The sequence below is a fragment of the Protopterus annectens genome, chromosome 2.part1, assembly GCF_019279795.1.
Source record: "Protopterus annectens isolate FY-2018-M chromosome 2.part1, PAN1.0, whole genome shotgun sequence".
NCBI classification, from domain to species: Eukaryota; Metazoa; Chordata; order Ceratodontiformes; family Protopteridae; genus Protopterus; species Protopterus annectens.
This window is the reverse complement of record NC_056729.1, coordinates 665,983,556-666,004,165: the sequence shown is the minus strand read 5'-3', so window position 1 is coordinate 666,004,165 and position 20,610 is coordinate 665,983,556. Positions and strand designations below refer to the sequence as shown.

General features: G+C 43.8%; 1 protein-coding gene across 1 annotated transcript in view; it reads left to right on the top strand.

Annotated features, from left to right (window-relative positions):
• Positions 1-20,610, top strand: part of TMEM131L (transmembrane 131 like) — a gene marked incomplete in the record, with an annotated part of 1,995,267 nt that overhangs the window by 676,403 nt on the left and 1,298,254 nt on the right. The window contains 2 exon segments of the mRNA XM_044062407.1: positions 4,457-4,531; positions 14,730-14,877. Coding sequence (XP_043918342.1) covers positions 4,457-4,531; positions 14,730-14,877 — 223 coding nt within the window.

The following is a 20,610-nucleotide window of genomic DNA, read 5'->3' as shown; positions in this document are numbered from 1 at the left end:
CCGTTTTTCCCTCACCTCTAGGCCTTACCCCAAGGCTCAGCGAGGGGAAAAGATGTGGTTCAAGAAATCACAAAGGTTTTTTCCTGCCGCACAAGGTGAAACCCCCTCCTGAGGCAGGGGAGGGGGGAGTTATTCAGGGAGACGTCACCCCAGAGGCAGAGGGGGCCCCCGCAGTTCTGGGGACTGTGACTCTTTTCGTGGCTCGCCATACTCTCATTCCTGAGGGTGTGCCTGACTGTGCTTATCCGGAGCCAGTCAGGGGTTGAATTTCCTTGTATCCGGAAGCCTGGGAAAACATCATCCAGGACCGATGGGTATTAAGGATAATTTCCGGAGGTTACACCATTCCATTCTGTTCAGTACCCCCTCCCATCAGAAGGATCCCAGACGTTCCACCCAGTCAAAGGGATCAAGCAGCCTCAGAGGTATCTCAGCTGCTAGAAAAAGGAATCATCCAACCAGTCCCCTCAGACCAGATCGGATTAGGGACTTACTCAAGATTTTTTTTGGTGCCGAAATGAACAGGGGACCTGAGACCCATACTAGATCTTAGTCAACTCAACCATTACGTACACAAGTCCAAATTCCGTATGGTCACCCTACAATCTCTTCTCCCATTGTTGGGAAAGGAAGTATGGATGTGCTCCATCGACCTGAAGGATGCTTACTACCATATCAAAATGGACAGGGCATCCAGGTGTCATCTATGCTTCCGGCTGGGAGCCAGACATTTCCAGTTTCGAGCCCTGCCCTTTGGTCTCACCACAGCCCCCAGGGTGTTCAAGTGTATGGCAGTGGTGACAGCTCACTTGAGACGTCAAGGATTCCAGGTGTTTCCATACCTGGACGACTGGCTCTTCACCGCCCCCACCAGGCATCTACTGATTCAGACCAGGGACACTACTATCAGTCTATGTCACCAATTGGGCATTACGATAAACTGGAAAAGATCTGCCTTGTTGCCTTTACAGCGTGTCACCCTTATAGGAGCAGAGCTGGACATCATTCAAATGCGAGCGTTCCTACCATCAGAAAGGATCACAGGGTTACAACAACAAATTCTCACACTGATGCCTCTGAGACATGCGAAGGCAAGACTGATTTTTCAACTCCTAGGGACCATGGCAGCTACTATCATGTTGGTCCCATTAGCGAGATTACATATGAGAAGTCTTCAATGGCTTCTCTTTGTCCAATGGTCTCTCTAAAGACTTCCGCTATCCCACCCAATCCTAATGACAGACAAATGCAGGCAGGACCTCCGTTGGTGGCTGTGCACCAACAACTTGAACGTAGGAATACCCTTTGTTCCACCTGTCCCCGTGGCCACAGTAACTACGGACGCCTCCCAGATTGGGGGGGGGGCATTATCTCGGCAGGATGGTCCAAGGCACGTGGCAGTAGCAAGAGATATATTTGCACATAAATGTCCTGGAGATGAGAGCAGTGCTTCTTGCGTTGCAGGCACTTCAAGAACTCCTCTCTGTAGAGACTATTGTGATACACTTAGACAACATGTCAGTAGTGTGGTATCTCAACAAGCAAGGAGGAACCCGATCTTATCCACTATGCAGGGAGGCCATGCGCGTGTGGCATGGGGCAATAGCTTCTCAACGGTGTCTAGTGGCAACGCACATCCCGGGAAAAACCAATGTGATAGCAGACAAGCTAAGCAGGGCGATTCTTATGCCCTACGAGTGGTCCCTGAATCACCTGGTGGCAGAGCGAATCTTCAACAGATGGGGTCAACCTTGCTGCGACCTTTTTGCCAGCCCCCTCAATGCGAAATGCAGCAACTACTTCTCGCTGATCCCCCCACCGGGGGAATCGCCCAGGGACGCTCTAGCTCACAATTGGCCCTCCGGTCTGCTTTCCTTCCGTTTCCCCTTCTCTCAAGGGTGATTCGGAAAGCGCAGTCCTTGAGAAACAGGATGATTCTGATTGCCCCACACTGGCCTCGTCAAGTATGGTTCCCCTTCCTTCAACCCTACCTTGTGGATACTCCTTGGATTCTGGAACCCCTTCCAGACTTCCCGACACACATGTCGGGACAGTTCCACCCCTCTTTGAGGACACGCCGGATGACAGCCTGGCTACTCCACTTCCATCCTTACTCAGATGGCATAATTTTTCGCCAGATGTAGTCCATATTTTGTCGTCCTCTCATAAACCATCCACTAGAAAAATCTACATTAGCAAATGGAAAATATTCTCTATTTGGGCTCATTCCAGAGGCATTGATCCCTACACGGCTCCAATTGATTCTGTTTTGGAATTTTTGTCTATATTGTTCTATCAGGGGTCCGCTTCAGCCACCATCAAAGTTCAGCTCGCGGCTATATCAAACTTCCACGTGGCCAATGAACCTAGCCTTATGGCACACAGACTATGTAAAGCATTCCTTAAAGGTACCCTATTGCTTCGTCTCCCAATATCACAACCTGTTATGCCCTGGGACTTCAATTTTGTTCTTCAAGCCCTCACTCTTCCTCCCTTCGAGCCTGCAGCTACCTGCGAGTTAAAGTTTCTAACATGGAAAACAGCCTTTTTAATAGCTATTACTTCAGTGAGGCGAGTCTCCGAAATCCAAGCCCTTTCCATCAAACCCCCATATTTGATCTTCCATAAAGATAGAGTCTCCCTTAGACCAAACCCGTCATTTCTTCCCAAAGTGGTTTCCCTGTCTAATATAAATCAGTCTATTGAGCTGCCAGTTTTCTTCCCCAATTTTTCCAACAAGGCAGAATTCAGATTTCACCAACCAGATGTACATAGACAGTTACGCTTCTATCTCCATCGGACAAAAGAGATTCGGAAATCTGACCAACTCTTTGTCTCCTTTTCCGAAAACCGGCTTGGTTCTCCGGTATCCAAGGTCACACACTCTAGATGGACAGCCAGCTGTATTTCCTTCATCTATCACACAGCAGGTAAATCTTTGCCCTTTCCACCTAAAGCCCACTCCACAAGAGCTGTTTCCACATCCACAGCCTATCAAGCTAGATTGTCGATGGATTATTTATGTGCTGCGGCCACTTGGGCTTCTCCTCACACTTTTGTCTCTCATTACAAATTGGACGTGGTTTCCAGGGGCAGATCTTCATTTGGCTCCACAGTTCTCAGGAGTATTTTCCTATGAGCCACCCGGGTTGTAGGTGCTAGGGACGCTGTCCCATGGGTAAGAATGTAGGCGAGATAGGACTACATAACATCAAGAAGTTATGTACTCACCATAACGTTTGATGTATGTAGTCCATCTCGCCTCACATTCTTACTTAGCCCCCCCCCCCCCGCCTTTCCCCCTGCCTGGAGGATTTGGAGGTAAAATTTTATCATGCAAAGTCCCTTTGATTCATTTGTTTGGATATTTTGTTTGTATGGTTGTGTGTTATGTATGCAATAACTGAGTTGTTTGCAGCAAACTAGATCTGGGGATGCGAAGCAGTGTACTATGGGATACCCTCTTAGCCCAGCCAATCAGAGACTTTTGAGCTAGTAAATAGGCCGAGTCTGAGCCGATATTCGGCTCCGAACCCATGGGTAAGAATGTGAGGCAAGATGGACTACATACATCGAACGTTATGGTGAGTACATAACTTCTTGTTTACACATCTGCTACCTTGGCTATAAGGGCCTTAAACTGTCAGTTTCATTTGCTCAAATGTCAGCAACATGTCATGGCATTGCTTAAACAGAAAATGTTATTAAACTCTGAATGTGCAGAAGACAAGGAAATGCAGGATAGAGATTTGTTGTTCTCATGAGAGCTAGTCACAACAGTAAATGTGCTGAAATCTGAATCTGCTTCTATAAGTTAAAATTGTTGCCGCTCTTGTTCAAGTGAAGCCAGAATTAAAGAGTGTAGTAGAACAGCTGTTCTGAGTTCAGATTGTTAGCAATCATTGAAAATAGTCTGCTTTAAGAATGTAGTATCTCACAGGAAATACAAAAGCAGAGTATGTAACCCTGGCAGTAAGTTTTCATTAGTACTGAGATGCCATTGCCTAAGAGCATTACAGTGAGCTTACCGGATTGGAAAGTAAGTAGCTAAAGAGAAGTATGTTACATAAAGAACAGCAGCAGTGTTGAATTATCGGTTACGTATTTGCTTTGCATAAAAACTAGACAACATCAGTGGTTTAGGAATTGTTAGTGGGATAATGCAAATGGCATAGGTGTTAAACTTTGGACACAGCAGTGTTCTGGGTGATGAGCTTAATAGACTGATTCAAATTTATCTTGTTAACGTTTGTGATAGCATTGGCTCTTTGTGGTTACTTGGCAGTATTGATATGTAGCATTGTACCTTTCTTGTGTGGTGATGTCTATAGGCTGCACCTTTGCTTTCTTGATATTTAAATTCTTACACCCAATAATATTATCAGTTAAAGTGCCTGTTCTGAAGTCAGAATAATGATGTTGTCTTCTCTACATATTTTTGTATATTTTAACATAGGATGTTAGCAGCAGCAGCCACTTAGAGATCGACTTTGAGACCATTTCCCCTCTTGAAACCTCAGCGCACCTTCAGGTATGAAAAGTTGCATTTTCTTGAATTTCAAATTTGCTTTTGCTGAAAGATATAACTGTAGTGGGAGTGTGCATATTATAATTTTAACATTAGAAAATGGGTAGAGAAAAATTTTAGCTGCTTGCTTATTGCAGTACATGTGCCTGTAGGGTTGCCACCTTTTCAAATTCCCAAAGTGGGACATTTTTGGTACAAACGTCAGATTTTGCAGGGCAAAACATACCCACAGCCAGTACAAAGGACAGAACTTCACCTTTTTGCTTAAATAAAAGCTTAGTCTTGTAGCATTTTAGTTCCTTATTCTGTTTCTTATAACATTTAGGTGTTTCAGATACAGAATAACTGTTTTATGCAACCATTACATAAAATATAGGAAATAATATTGCCCTAAAATCTCAGGACATTTGTCATTTTTGCTATTTTTTTTTTGCAGGACACAACTGCCCAAAGAGGGGACTGTCCCTCGCAAAGTGGGACAGGTGGCAACCCTATGTGCCTGTGCTGCATGAACAGCAGCAGCATTAAGTTAACATACATTCTATTTGTTTTATGTCAGTTATACACATGAGCCATGATAGCTTTTCTTTTGGTCTTGGGCAAGGAACTCTTAAGCACAGGCCTTCTGCATCCCTTTGACCACAAGTTCCTGACAGAGAAGTTGAATAGGTCTCCCCTCTGACTTACATGAGTGGAAACTGGAATAAAAAACTATGAAATCCCAGATATGACGTATTTGCCCCCAGGGCAGCTACAACCTCAAATAGTTTTGCTTGTGGTATTTATATGTGCAAGGGAATGTGAGCAGTGAATACCTTTTCATTCTTATGGAGTTAGGAGGCTGCTTTATGCCTTTCCACTCCTCCTACTTCTAAATATGCTTCTAAAAGCAAGAGAAGAAAGAACAAGACATATCCTAATAAGTCCTGTTTGGCAAATACAGCAAAAGGCTCCCCAGGTAATACAGATGAGCACAGAGGAATCTTTACATCTTTTTAACACAGCATAGGAAGGCAGTGGTATACATCTTTTTGACACAGCATAGGAAAACAGTGGTATACCTAATACTTAGTCTCAGACCAGCAGCTTAGATGATAAGAAAATTAATTCCCAAGTGGGACCAGTTTTCCATAGAAGCAGTTTGTATTCTGCAGGAGGCAAGAAAATTCAGCACTAGGAATTCATAGGGGTGTTTTTCTATATGGTGTTTATATCATCACTTAGAACTAGCTATTCTTGTACAGTATGTTTAAGAATATTAAGCAGACTTCATCAGCAATAGCCTATGTGCCTTTTTAAATGCTTATTTGTTGGTTATTGCAGCTTAACTACATGTTGACATTCCTGTGACTTACATGACCTCAGTCAAGCAGTTTTCAATGTAAAACTATCGAGGAGACCAGTCCTCCCCCCTTAAAATTTGAAGTTAGTGACAGATATTTGGCCAGATAGAGCAACAGTACTCCTTTCCTAGAAAAATGTAATTCTTGGTGGCCATCGTATGATAAGGGAGAATTTCAGAGCTACAGGCATTAGTGTGCCTTCTGGCTCTTGAATTAGTCCCTCCTTCATTACTAAAATGGTGTAAGAACTAGTATTAAGCCATACAGTTCAGTTACCTGTGTTTTATCCCAGAACACAGTCCAAGAGTAATGTGTATGTCTACCTTTTGGATGTGCACAGGCATTTGAGGTACTGTACTGAAAGGTCAAGAGGAACGAAAAAAATGTGACCAGCTTTTTGTCCTGTTTATGTCGCCTCACAGTAAGACGCTGTCCGGTTTGATTCTCAGCCAGAGCATCTTCTGCGTGGAGACATATGTAAATGGGCGTACCTTCGTTGATGGTTGTGCGTCAGGGCTGGTAACTTGGCACATAAAAATCAACTGCCAATCATTAGCGGACCGGAGTTCCGCTGTGGCGACCCCTAACCGGGAAAAGCCGAAAGACACAACAACATGCCACGGAACCAAGACAGAACTGTATGTAAACGGACCTTATCCAAATGGTTGTCTGATTCCATTTACTTCTTAAGATCATTATGGTAAGATATTGCAAGGGCAGGTCAGAATGCACCACTATTGCAGCTTTCCTTAGAAGTGCTTTCACTTAAACATTGCCAAACATCTTCCGATCTAACTGCATGCATCAACTTTAAAACTTTTCCTCATCACATGACCCACTAGTCCCCACTGGAGTCACTAGATCATAAAGGTACCATGACCAAATATTCCATTAAAATCAGTAAACAACCTTAAAGATGCTTTTTTAAATAGCAGAAAACATTGCAAATGTAATACAACAAAATAAGGTTCCTGACATTCATTCAGTACATGTCATGTTATGATAATTTCCAACAACTAAATTATTACTTTATTATAAAAGCTTAAAGATCATTGTAGCTATTGTAATTATACCACTTCATAGTAAAATTAATGTTAAAATGCTATAAAAAACGGCCACTTCTAATGCTTTATATGAATAAGTAAATATATAACCCTGTGTATAGATAAAACACATATAAAAGTCAGTCATATGAAAAAACAAAAAGTATTGTAAAAATGTGCAAAAAAGATGTAAAACAATACATCTGGCAAATAATACGTGCAAAAAAATTCAGGAAAGCATGAGAACCCCCTGCTTGCCTATGACAGTAGTAATGCTATGCTATAAGCACTAAGTCTATGATATTATAAATAATATTATAAAAGTCAAGCCAACAACTAACAACTGTGGTACCTTTTTCCCTGGCATTATGCCAGTATTTACCAAAGCCTAAACATTTGATTGACAGACTCCAATTTGTATTGTGATAATCAAGTGCAATCTAGCAAGTACTCTCTCTTCAAGGAAGCTGTTTCCAACTGTGTGTGTAAGTAGAAGTAGCCATAAGTGCTTGTTTACAATTTATTTATTTATTTATTTATTTTTATTTTACATTTGTTGACCGGGCTAGTCTAGCTGGATATATGTCCATTTTCAGTAGAGGCCCGGGGAGATAAGCTCCAATCAGTTCAGATGAAGTTCACATATACAGCAGTACATATTTAAATTGCAAAAAAAAAAAGAAAATTTTATTTATGTGGTCACACATTTATAAAGTATGATAGAAAAAAATGAAAATATCTAACTAGGCTTAGTACAATTACTAATGAAATTACAATTTAATGTTCAAAAGATTAAAAGCTAAAAAGTAAAGTATAAGTGTAGATAAAAGGAAGTTAAAAAAGAAGGTAATATGATGTAGCAGTTGAGTAATACATCTAGTAGTACAATACAAACTTCCATTTGTGCTGTCTCATATAAGTAACAATTTGTATAAATGTGTAATCAGGTTATAAATGTGGAGCTTTTCTCCCTGGGTCTCAGCTGAAAACTGGGTATGTAACCCAGATGGACTATCCTGGTAAACAAATGCCAAATGAAATAAATAAATATTACAAATGTAATAGTTACTGTGTTTACTGTGACTTATAAAATTCAGTTTAAGACCTAGAACCTAAATAATACTACCACTATAAAAATAGTTTATGCTGAAGAGTTTGCCATGTATACTTCTTTTATAACTACTATGGTTCCAGAGATATGAATATTTATTTGAAATGTGAGTTTGGCCTCCCAGGCCAAGGACAACCACAAAGCATTCTTTAGCCATGTCTGCAGCCTCAAAGGCAGTACACAATTGAGTGCAGAGCTCATTGTAAATGGAGCCACCTATACTGAGCCAGAACATATAGCAAACCTCCTGGCTGATAAATTCAGCTCCAACTTTACTTCTCTCTCCCCTTCAACCTTCCCTCAGGAAATGTCATCAAATATAACTCCCCCTACTATCACTAGGGAACAGGTCCTTAATGCTGTCTCTAAGACCAAAAACACTGCATCAATGGACCTAGGCAATATCCCAGGATGCTGTCTAAATAGCATGATACATGACTTATCAGGGCCTCTGGAGTTACAATTTAACTGTACACTCCAAACAGGCTTCATGCCTCATGAATGGAGAAAGACAACAGTCATCCCTCTTCACAAAGGTGGGCCATCTACAGACCCTGGAAACTACAGACCCATAAGTCTCACTAGTCTTGTATGTAAAGCCATGGAAAGAATTATCGTGGAGATGATCACTAGAGATGTAGTAAACCTCCAGACACTGGACCCAACCCAGTTTGGTTTTGTCAAGGGCAGATCATGCCTACTTAACCTGGTGGACTTCTTTGAGAAGATCACCAAAGCAATGGATGAGGGCAAAATCGTTCACACTGCCTACCTTGACCAGGCGCAATACACCACTCGGGCATTGTTGACAAACTCAGGAGGTTAGGTACAAACCCCTATGTCACCTGGTGGATAGCCAAGTGGTTCACAGACAGGACCCAGGAAGTTGAAATTTGGGAGTCCACCTCTACAAAGAAGCCAGCCACAAGTGGAGTCCCTCAGGAATCAGTCCTTGGACCACTCCTTTTTGGCATTTACTTTTTCTAAGTCCAGGCCAAAATCCGTGGTCTCTGGCTGACTAATTTTGCAAATGATTGCAAATTAAGAGTGGTCATTGAATCTCACACTGTCACAAATGTTCTCTAGGAGGGGCTGACACAGACATACAGCTGGTGTCAGAGTCACGGACTAAAACTAAATGCATAATAGTATCCTTTGAGAAGTCATCCATCACTGGTAACTGTTATATTGACAACACACCCCTTAGAGATGACCCTGTAGTCTGGGACTTAGGGACACACATAGTAATCTAGCCTTTGATCATCACGTTTCCACAGTGGTGAGGAAATCATTCTATGTTGCGCAACTTATAAACAAAGGTATGGCAGCTGAGTCCAAGGAAGTCATTGTTTCACTATATTTGGCATTCATCATACCTGACATTGAGTACAATGCCCCTTTGGTATGTACCTAACCAGGTATATCCAACAACTGGAACGTCCACAGAGGTTTCTCACTAAAAGAATATAGGGCATAAGTAATATGTCCTATGTAGACCACCTCAAGGCCCTATCCCTGTATTCTGTCTCCTACAGGCTTTTGAGGGGAGATCTATGTCTGGCATACAGGGCATTGTAAGACCCCACTCTGATGGACCTCCTGCATATCCACAAAACAGACAATACCAGAAGTATCCATTCTAAAGACTTAAACCTTGCCTGTGATATAAATAGGACCTGCTGGAGAGATAGGTATGCATCCCAGAGACCACCCTTCCTATGGGACAGGCTGCCCATCCATGTGAAGCAGAGTTCCTCCCTAATCCAATTCAATTACAACTTGGACAATTGGATGGGAAACCAGAAGTTCATCCCTGGTTTGGCATCTATGTCTCTGATGCAAACAGATAACCTGTAAATGGTTGATCTTCCAGGCCCATGCTTACACTTATCAAGGGTATCAGAACTTGTCAGAGATTTGGGATGCATAGCTAGGCTTAAAACGGCCCTTGTGCTCGTTAACCTAGTAAACACCTATGACCCTATATGAGGATTTAATTTGATTCTGTCAAAAGGCTTAGGCTTGCCTTTTGGAAATTACAGTGCAAACTTCCTGAGCTCCATTGGAATGAATGAGTTAAAGACCTTTCTGTTCACTGGAGAAGTCACAGTGAGAAGTCAAGGAAATATCTGTAGTGTTTAAATTGCCAATAAAATTTGCACAGACTGTAGATGTGGTCTGCCCTTCTTTAGGTGTTTATTCAAAATTTAATTACCTGGTATGTGTGCAGTGGAGCATACAACTTCCTGCAGCTCAACTTGTTAGCAAGTCTGTCACATTTTCCTTAGTCAAAGTATATGTCTTCTACTATGCTCACAGCATAGAGGGATGAAGCCCTGACTACACCTCTGGTGACCCGAGTCTAATTAGTGAATCAGGAACTTGACAGCAAAGTAGGGAAGGTGGGCTTGCCTGTTCTGGAGGGCAGGAAGGCTCACGCTTAACCCTTCATCGAGTTCTTGTGGAGTCTGGTGCTCAGAGAGAGTAATGCACGAGCTGGGGAGTTTGGAAGAAGTAGAAAGAAGTCATGGCTATTCTATGTTCCCAAGGTAGGACATGTGCTCAAGCCACCCCTCATAGGCCACTCAGCCAGACATACCCATGCCACTACACTGAAGGAGGAAGGGAGGAATGTTAGCGCTAGAAAAAATATCCCTGCTCAGTTTCATAAAATATGCTTTGGGGAGGATGGAAGGGCTGATAGTGCCACAGCCAGGGCAAGCCTTCAGTATTTGTTCCAGCCTCAGTCTAAGGAGTAAGTCAGAATACCCAGTTGTAGATAATGACCTCACCCTCCCAAGTGTACAAGCTTGCTGATAGTGGAATAGCCAGATGACAAAAATATATATTTTTAAACGAACGTTGTTGTTTCTTGTTGTTGTGTTTTTCGGCTTTTCCCGGTTAGGGGTCGCCACAGCGGAACACTGGTCCGCTAATGATTGGCAGTTGATTTTTACGTGCTGAGTTGCCAGCCCTAACGCACAACCATCAACGAAGGTACGCCCATTCACGCATGTCTCCACACAGACGATACTCTAGCTGAGAGTCGAACCGGTCAGCGTCTTATTGTGAGGCAACAACGCTACCGCAGCACCACCACGAAAGTGCATTTCTTTATTGGTTCTGCCCTCAAAGATATTATAGTTGCCACCTCTTGGTCGTATGTTATTTAGGGTGGGGTTTTGCATCTATGTCATCCTTTGAAAAGACGTTCTCATTTGAATTTGAATTTAGTAATTCTTATCCCCTGTTCAAGCTTAACATTTTTGTAGCTGTGAAGTTATCTTTTTAAAGATGCCTTACATGGTGGCTGTCACCTCTGCTTATAGTTCTAACAACTTTAAGCCCATTTTTGTAGGAAACTGTATTTTGGCTTTCAGTATGATTGGGTGCTCCCCCTAGGACTAACCCAAATATGTGAACTGTAGAAGTCATAGATGCAATATAATTCCTTATCTGTGGGAATTAGCTTCAAGTGGACTTCCGCCTTCTGGATGGACTTCCAGAGCTTGTGGACATTCCCTAGTGTGCAGCTGGTTGAGTAATGTACAGCTAAGGGGGGTGGAGGCTGCACACACTGTCTTCAGTTCTCTCCCCCCTCCCTCATTTTTGCCCCTCCCCATCTGTCACTCCCCTCTCCCTCTTAGCCAAGTTGTTCCATTCATTCCCCATCACCTTGTTGAGGGCTGTCTGAGATGGGACACCATTCAGATAGCCATTGATCGTGATTAGAAATTTTTGGATGTTGCTGCATTCCCTCATGCATCTGGCAAAGCACTGGGAAGGGTATGTGCAGTGGGCTGACAGTGAAGGGTGTACTCTCACTTGAAGAGAGGGTGTTTCCTGTCAAGTAGCCTTGCCCCCCATGTACAAGTGGTGGTTTCCACGGTCTCTACTAGGGAAATTGTACCACCCTGTGTGTCCCTGAGTGCATGCATCCCTCGCTACTGCCTGGAGAAGTGAGTGGATCATGCCTCTTCACCCTTCCTTTCTCCTACATTGGCTCCTTTAGTGCTGAGGCTGCTTATCAAACCTCTTTTGCCTTGGTCACAGTCAGGAGCCCTTCCCTGTCTGTCACTGATCAGTTGTCATTCGGCCCTTTCAGGGTGACTTACACAATAATATCCTTTTGGAGTCTTTTTCAGATCCATGTATTATTAAGGTTGCATTGTTTGGTATCTGTTTTTTTTTTTAATTTTGAATTGGATTTACTTGAAGTTTTTTCTGATGTCCATGACGTCCTTTGAAAAATTAACTAACAAGTGTGCCCTATGAAAACAAGTTCCACCATGAGATTTAAATCAGCTATGCCTTTTCTGCCTTAAAGTGAACCACAATGTCTCTGGCTATAAGCAGTGTGCAATGTTAGAAATGTTACATAGGAGTAGTTCTTCCTGAACTTACAGGCCTTGGCATTAGTGCTGCTTCTTGGCTTTTCCTCGTCCTTTCAGATTATCATTCCTCCATGTGGTTTGTGAACAATCAAGGGGTCACAAGTTTTTACTCCCTTATGCTGGGAGTTGATGTTAGCTTGGCAGTGGTCCATAAACAGGTACATCACTCTGTCAGGTGTTCTAATCTCCAGGGATTTGAATGAGCTGCTCCTCCTCCACTCCTGTAGTCTCAGAATCTGTCTGGACAGCGTCTTCCAGAAGTTGGAGATTGCAGCAAGCAGCCTGTTTGTTACATGGGAGAATGTTGTCCTCCCCTTGTTCTGCTTATTCAGCAGGACTGGAGGAGTAGGAAGTAGTAGTAGCTGTAATGTGTATTCTGTGACCTGGGATTTTCCTGTATTTCTTTCATTCCCTACCTCTCATAGTAAGATTCAGCAAAGAAAAAAAGACCAAACCTCGCTCTCTTTACCTCATTGTGGCTGGGGCAGGTGCAATTTTAGTCTTTTGGAATGCTAGTGATAACAAAACTGCTGCTGGCCCAAGTCACTGGTATGCTTCCCTGCTACTGTTGGGATAACAGCCAGATTTACCTCAGTGCCTGGATTCCGATGTAGACACCTTGATTTCACAGGATTTGCTAGCTGTAGTCTTAAATGTTGTTGTGACTGTTCGCAAGCCTTTCGCTCAGTAGATGTATACCTCAAGTGTAAATGTCCTGGTCCTCACTTGGGGCAGGTGATGCCTTGTTGCTGCACCCCTGTCACTTAACCTACAGGTGGTCTTCACTTTAGATATATGTATGATCTGGCCTTCAGGCATTCCATGCTCATGGTGTATGTGTCAGGTGTATCTGCACATCATGACCTTATGGTATATTGACCTTGAAGAATGCAAGATTGTGGTCCAGCACCAGCTGCTCAGATGTTTTTTTTTCTTTGATGGAGGGCTGAACCTTTGTCCTTGAGTAACCCTCCTCCTCTCCAAACTTGAACTTACTGCTCAGGCAGTTCCTTAAAGGTATGCCACATTGTTGCTCTTTGAAGAACTCCTCCCCACTATGGGACATCAGCACATCAGCAACATATCTAATGATTTTCTCCATCCACTGTTTGAGCCCAGTAGGTCAGTAGTGTTAAAGCTTGCATCTTGGCAAGACCTTATTTTCTTGTGCCCATCATCTGCAAGCAGTAGTGTAGCAAAACATCAGGGCCATATGTATAGAGAACCATATCCTGTATGTCACAGATGGGATTGTTGCTTAGGAAGATTTTTTGTTTTCTTCCAAAGATTATTTATTAACTGTTCCTGAACACGTTTATCCAGTTCTTTTTTTTGCAGGGGTGGGTGAGAGGAACAGGAGGGAAAGGCTTTTGACAACTTGACTATGTGACAGCTCAGGTGTTACCTAAAGCAATACACAAGGAGACAAGGGCTGGAAGTTACCATGCATATACTAAACAGATTGCCAGATGCACTGTCTGTTACTGTCTGTCAGTTTTCCATCTACTAGCAAATGTGGAAATCAAAGTTTACTTTATTATAGACTCACCTGTCTCCAGTTGCTCACTTTAAGAATGATTCTGTTGTGTGCAGCTTAGCTGTTGTTACTTGTTTTTTCTGCACAGTTGCACTAAGCATTATCTTCACAATGGCACTGGAAGTCCATCCAGTCTAGGTACTTGAGGACTCTGCTTTCTAACCTTTGTGGTTGTTCAGCCCTACCATTCCTTCCATACTGATAGTAGTGCTTGGGATTCAACCCAGTCAGATACCCATCAGGGAGGGTCCACTGTGTTAGATATAAAAGATAACAATCTTACTGTATCAGTTGCTCTAAGAGAAGACCGTCCTTGATTGGTCAAGAATACCCTCCTTGATTGGTCAAGAGTACCTTTCTTCTGTCTTCTGTGCGTAGTTGTTTCTTCCACCAGTTGTCTGTCGGACTTTCTGCATATCGGGAAAGTACATACTTGTATGGTTAGTAATTTGGTGTCATCTTTATTGTTTCTTGATTTGCAGATACACGTATCTAGTGTCATGGGAGCATATTGTTGGGTTCAGGAGCCAAGCTATCTAGCTAACCTGTTACATCCCAGCATGAATTTTTATCTTATCAATGCTCGCAAAGATGGAACATCCACGCTTTGTTAAATGGTGATTGGTAGAGAAGATGGGCTCAGCTAGGACCTGAATAGGAGTGTCATCTTGTTAGATGATCAGATAGTACTGTAAGAATGCTTCTGTTGTCTTTGTTGATCAGGTGATACCATAAGAATGTATCTGTTATTTTCTTATCCTTATTTTCTTTAGCAGCTCTGCTTTCTAGAAGGTAATAAGGTACATCTACGCATCAACTTTGATGAAGAAAATGAAGCAGATAAAAGACCGATTATGGAACTGAAGCAAAGTGTATTAGAAAATATTTCTGTTATTTTTTTGCTGACTGTTACTACTTCAGGTAAGGATAAAGATATTTTGCCCTAGCAAAGATTCTTGGTTTGCTTTATTTACTGCAATATATGTAACACTTTGTACTTCTTATTTTAACTGCTTTGTAATTCTCTAGCAATTATTTTGGTTGCTTGATGAAGCCACCAAGTTTATTTTGTAAACCATTTCAGTAGTACAAGACCTAATCTTAATAATTGTTAAGCATCCCATGTTTAAGATCTGGTGAATACCATGGCTTTCGACTGAGAGAGCATGCTCAGCTTCTCTATGCCATTTGGTTCTGTTCTGTAGTTCACAAAGTTTAGATCTGTATCCTAATGTTTGTCATGGAAACATTCTTGTGTTATTACAGAACATTTCATGTTCTTGGGGTCGGCAGATAACCTAGGAGTTATATTTATTATTTTATTTTACATTGTATTTATGTTACATTTGTTTACCGGGATTGTCCAACTGAGCTGAAGAGCCCTTTTTCAGCGGAGGCCCGGGGAGAAAAGCTCCAACATATTATACAATTTTCATTATAAATTAGCATTAAACAGCAATGTTACAGGATTATTACAAGGTATTAAGTAGCAGTACAATGTTATACAGTGACAGTAATCAGGAGTGTAGTATAACTATTTCAAAATGTATAAAAAGAAATATGTCATTAAGATGAGTATAGTTTTTGGGGTAAGTGGTTAAAAAACCCAGTTTTATCATGATTAGTTGCATGAAGGCAAGACAATTACAACAGAATGTTTCTCGGAGGCAGTTTACTTAACATATTTTAGAAGACAGTAGAAAGAATGGTCAAGGAAGATTAGAGAGAGCTAGTGAGAACAGTGAGTTAAGGGCAGAAAGTAGATTAAGGTATGAGAAGTAGGGGATGTTAAGGAGGGAGAGTGCAGTGGCAGTATGCAATGAGCAGTTTGTCTTCTGCCTCAGAAAAGAGCATGGTGTATAGCATTGCCTTAAAGTATTGATGTAATGTGATCCTACCTCGCCTACATTCATTATTGACAGGTTCGGAGCCGAGAGTCGGCTCCGACTCGGCCACTATAACTAGCACGAAGTCTCTCACTGGCTGGGCTAACCCTGTATCCCAGGATGGATCACGCCCAAACCCCCAGATCTCGTTTGCCGCTCCTGGAGTAACGACGTGGTCTCGACTTGGCTGTGGCTAAGTACCCTCTCTCTTGTTTTTTGAACTATAGCTTCGAGTTGTTATACCAAAAAAGCTATTCTAATAGCTACGTTGTCTGTTTTATCCATTGTTGTGACTGATTGTGTTTGTTGTGGTAATCCTTCTGTTTGGCGGGCTAGGCCCGTTTTAGTTAGAGGGCCTTTGCCCTATCTTGTGTTGTTACTGTTATGGGCGTTTAAATTAGAGCCCTTTCCTCCCTCCCCACCTTGTGTTGCTGAGTGTGCTTGTGCTTATTGGGTAAATTTGAAGTATTGTTGTTGTTTGTGGATTGTGTTCCTTATGTCGGGCAAGGAACCTAAAGAACATAAGCCATCTGGCTTTAAAAAATGCGCCAAATGTGCGTACAAGATGTCGCTGACTGATGGCCACGTCATCTGTGTATATTGTCTCGGTGCCATACACTTGCAGGAATCCTGCCGTGTGTGTCATGCTTTCTCTGCCAGGTGTCGTCAGAGCCGGAGTCTGCCAAATCGAGTGAAGTCCCTGGGTCGGCTCCGAAACCTCCTGCGAGTCTTTCGGATCCGACATCGGCTCCAACCTTTTCCATTCCTTCTACAGGTTTCGGTACTCGGGTGTCCTCAGTCGAACCCGAGGGGGATACATCGGGGCTTCAGACTGCGGCTCCAAGTCTCCCCCTTGGTGCTTCGGCTAGGGGTACCCCGACTCCGGTCATGGTCTCAGAGGTGGGTTTTTCGTCCGATTCTGGTGGACCTGCCTTCGAGGCTATGAGGAGCATGCTGGCCAAGTCCATAGTGACTTCACCCGAATCAGCAACTCCTTCCCTAGACTCTGCGATTACAGCTTCTGGTGCCCCCCTATCTCTGGACAGCGGGGATCCTAGGCCTGAGGATACCTCCATGTGTGGTCCCCTACTTTCTGAGGGCCCTTCAGAGTCTGTGCCTGAAGAGCCTCCCAGGAAGAAGTTGTGTAAGAGGAAGAACGTAGACTCCCCAGATGAGTCTCTCACCTCGGACACTGACCTCGATGATGCAGAAGGGTCCCCGAAGTCATCCTCGGATGATGTCTCGTTCTCTGATATCCTGGAGATCTTGAGATAGCGGGGCGACTGGCCATCCAAAAACCCTTCTGAGGAGGAGTTGGCCTTCCTCAAGGCCTTTGGAGCCCAGCCTTCCGCCTCCTGGGTGTCTCCACCCTTCGATGAATTATTGGATCTTATTTGTCGAAGGGTGTGGGAACACCCTGACTCTGTGGAGCCAGTTCCTAGCCGCCCCAATAAATTTTTATCTGCGCCTCCTGGAAAAGAATTTTTGACCAAGGGAGTACCTGTGGATGCTATGGTGGTGGCGTCTGCCACCCAGCAGGACGTGGCAGAGGCTTCTACTTCCATCCATCCTCCTAATAAGGAGCCTAGGAGTATGGATAGGTATGGGAAGCGTACCCTGTCTTCAGCTACCTTTACATTGCGGTCGCTGAATTACTTGTGTCATTTTACGTGGCTCCAAAGGGATCTCATAAAGGAGTTGGGAGATACCCTGTTGGGTAACTTGCCTGAGGCGTTGGCCCAGTCTGTTAACGCCCAGCTGTCTACCCTTTCTTCCATCGTCAACTCGTCCATGAGGCTCATATCTTATGCAGCCAAGGGGGCTGGTAGAGCAGCGAGTTCGGGCGTAGCCCTTAGGAGGCAAGCTTGGATGCGCTTGTGTCATTTTGCGGAGGCTTTCAAGTCTTCTTTCACGGACGCCCCATTCGACGGGTCCTCCCTTTTTGGACCCAAAGTTAAAGACACCCTCACTAGATGTGAGCAGGAGGGTAAGACTTTGTCTGCTGTTGGGGCCCATTTTTCGCTTCCCACTAGACCTTATCCCAAGGCTCAGAGCGGAGGGAAAATGTGGTTCAGAAAGTCTCAAAAGTCTTTCCCTGCCCATCAAAGTGACCCCCCCTCCAGGGGCAGAGGAGGGGAGAATTTTAATGGAAGGCGTCACCCTAGAGGCGGTGGAGGCCCCCGCAATACAGGAGACCGCGAGTCCTTTCGTGGATGTTCATCATACATACAGCTGCAGTCATAACAGATGGGTTCTCCTGCCGTCAGGTGGGTCCTCGGTCGGCCGAATTCCAAAGTCTAGGTCCGGCGTCGGTTGTCGTCGCTTCCTCCCTGACGTCAGTGCGACAGGGGTATAAAGGAACCAGCTGACGCCATTTTCTTCAGTCTTTCTTGCCGCGCGGTTCCCGAAGCAGAAGCAGTTTGCAAGTGCTGGTCGGCCAGCTCCTGAAATTACGAAAATTTTGAAACCGAAGTCTCCTTGAAAGCTAAGTATCCCGTTGGGGAAACTTTTCTTGCCTCAGACCGATGTCAGACAAAGTTAATAATTGTATTTCATGTGGGAAGGAAATACCGCATAAGGATTTCCATTCCCTCTGTATACCTTGTTTAGGCCCAGACCACGATGTCTCGGTATGTCGCTTTTGTGCTACATTCAACAAACGCACCATTAAGCGTCGGGCGGAGTTCGCCCAGCATTTGGAAAAACATTTAACTATATTATGTCGTCGGATACTCCGACTCCAGTTTTGTCTAAAAAAATGCAAAGATAAGGACCGACACACGAGGTCCGCGGCCTCTACCGACACCACGCCAAAGCCGACTACACGTGGTCCGGTTCTCAGCGAGGCGCCTACGCAGCCCCTGACTACCGACGACACTTAATTGGCGGTGTCTCCTGTGCCCGAGGTCGCAGGCTCCTCGGCCCACACCCCGACTACAGATACCGAAGCCACTGGCGTTGAACCTCAAAATGTGGACAGGTCTACCTCCACTCAAGGTGTTTTCAGACCTTCCTCTTCTTTTTCCATCAAGGCTTTCACTAAGTCTAAAGCAGCCATGCATTCTAAGAGACAAGCTACACAGGGCCCATCTCCAGGCCCCATGCCTAAAAAACAGATGCTTAAAATGGCTGAGGATTTAATTACTCTTATCAGGGGTTCTCAACCCCACGGACAAAAGGCCCAGAGTGGAGGAAGAATCCCCCTCCTCTGATCAGGGCTCCATTATTTCAGAGCACTCTGATGATCAGGAACATTCTTACTCCTCTTTTGAAGACTCTGATGCAGAGGAGTCCATTCCTTCTGTATCCCCCCAGAGGATTACTCATTTGGGGAAACTTTGCATACCTTAAGGGAACACTTTCACTGGGAAGGCCAAGATTATTCAGATTCCAAGAAAAGGCTTAGGGAATTTCTCTTGCTACCTCAGCACAGGCCTCTGGCTATACCTCCTGTCTTGGACATCCTAGATGACGTTTACTCGGAGGCCTGCCTTAACCCGATTCTCTGCCTCCAGCCCCAGTCAAGCCTGACAGGTACTACAGGGTTCCTGACTCACACCAATTTCTATACAAAAGCCATGCTGCTGACCCAGAAACCATCTCACAGGGCCCCAAGGGAATTAAGGCCTCCACTGCTAAAAATCCATTACCTTCCGAGAGAGATTCCAGATCCTTAGAAAGGTGGGGAAAAAGGTATATACCTCGGCTACCTTAACCATGAGGGCCTTAAACTGTCAGTTCCATATGCTAAAATACCAACAGTTTTGTTATCACAATTGAAAAGTAAAATGTCACAACCTGAACAACCAGACTTGAAGGAGTTGCAGGATTTGATGCATAGTGCAGAACAAGTGGGTAAGCATACCTTACAATGTGGTTTTGATGCTCTAGAGGCCTCATGTAGAGCTGCTGTTACAGGATCAGTCATACGTAGACATGCCTGGCTCAAGGAGCAAACCTTGCCTGATCATGTCAAAGCTAAATTACTAGATGCCCCTCTACAAAAGGATGTATTATTTGGTGCTAATGCTGAGGAGGTATTAAGGAAAATGGAGGAAAAGGCTAAATCAATGCAAACTGTGAAAGATTTCCTACAGGTACAACCCCCACGTTTCAGTAGAAATTGGCCTTCCAGAAATTGGTCCTTTCCAGCCACGGATAGACCCCAAAGAGGTAGATACAGGTGCCCGAGGGGCAGAGGACAATCCCAAGGATCGTTTAGAGGCAGACAATGGCAAGCTCCTACACAAAGAGGTGGTGAGGATAACTCGCAATCATTCAGAAAGCAAGCCCAATGACTTTCCCCTTTGCATGCCAAGCAAGACTCAAATGGCAGCCCCCTTAGGAGGAAAACTGGCATTATTTTCAAAAAATTGGCATATTGTCACAAAAGACAAATGGATCCTGGACATTATAAACAGAGGCTACAGATTCCATTTTCACACCCTTCCAAAAATGAGAGGCATGCCAAACCTGCCACACAATCAAAGGGCAGAGGCACAAAGGCAAATTACAGATCTCACAGACATTAAAGCTATTCAAGAGGTACCTACGCACGAACAAGGTCAAGGTTTTTATTCCAGACTATTCCTGGTACCAAGGAAGGGAAAAGATTGGAGACCTATTTTGGACCTATCCATCCTAAACACATTTCTACTCGTACCAAAATTCAAGATGCTCACTCTACAGCAGCTTCTTCCCATGCTGGGCAAGGAGTCTTGGCTGGTAACATTGGACCTCAAGGAAGCATACCTGCATGTCCCAATCA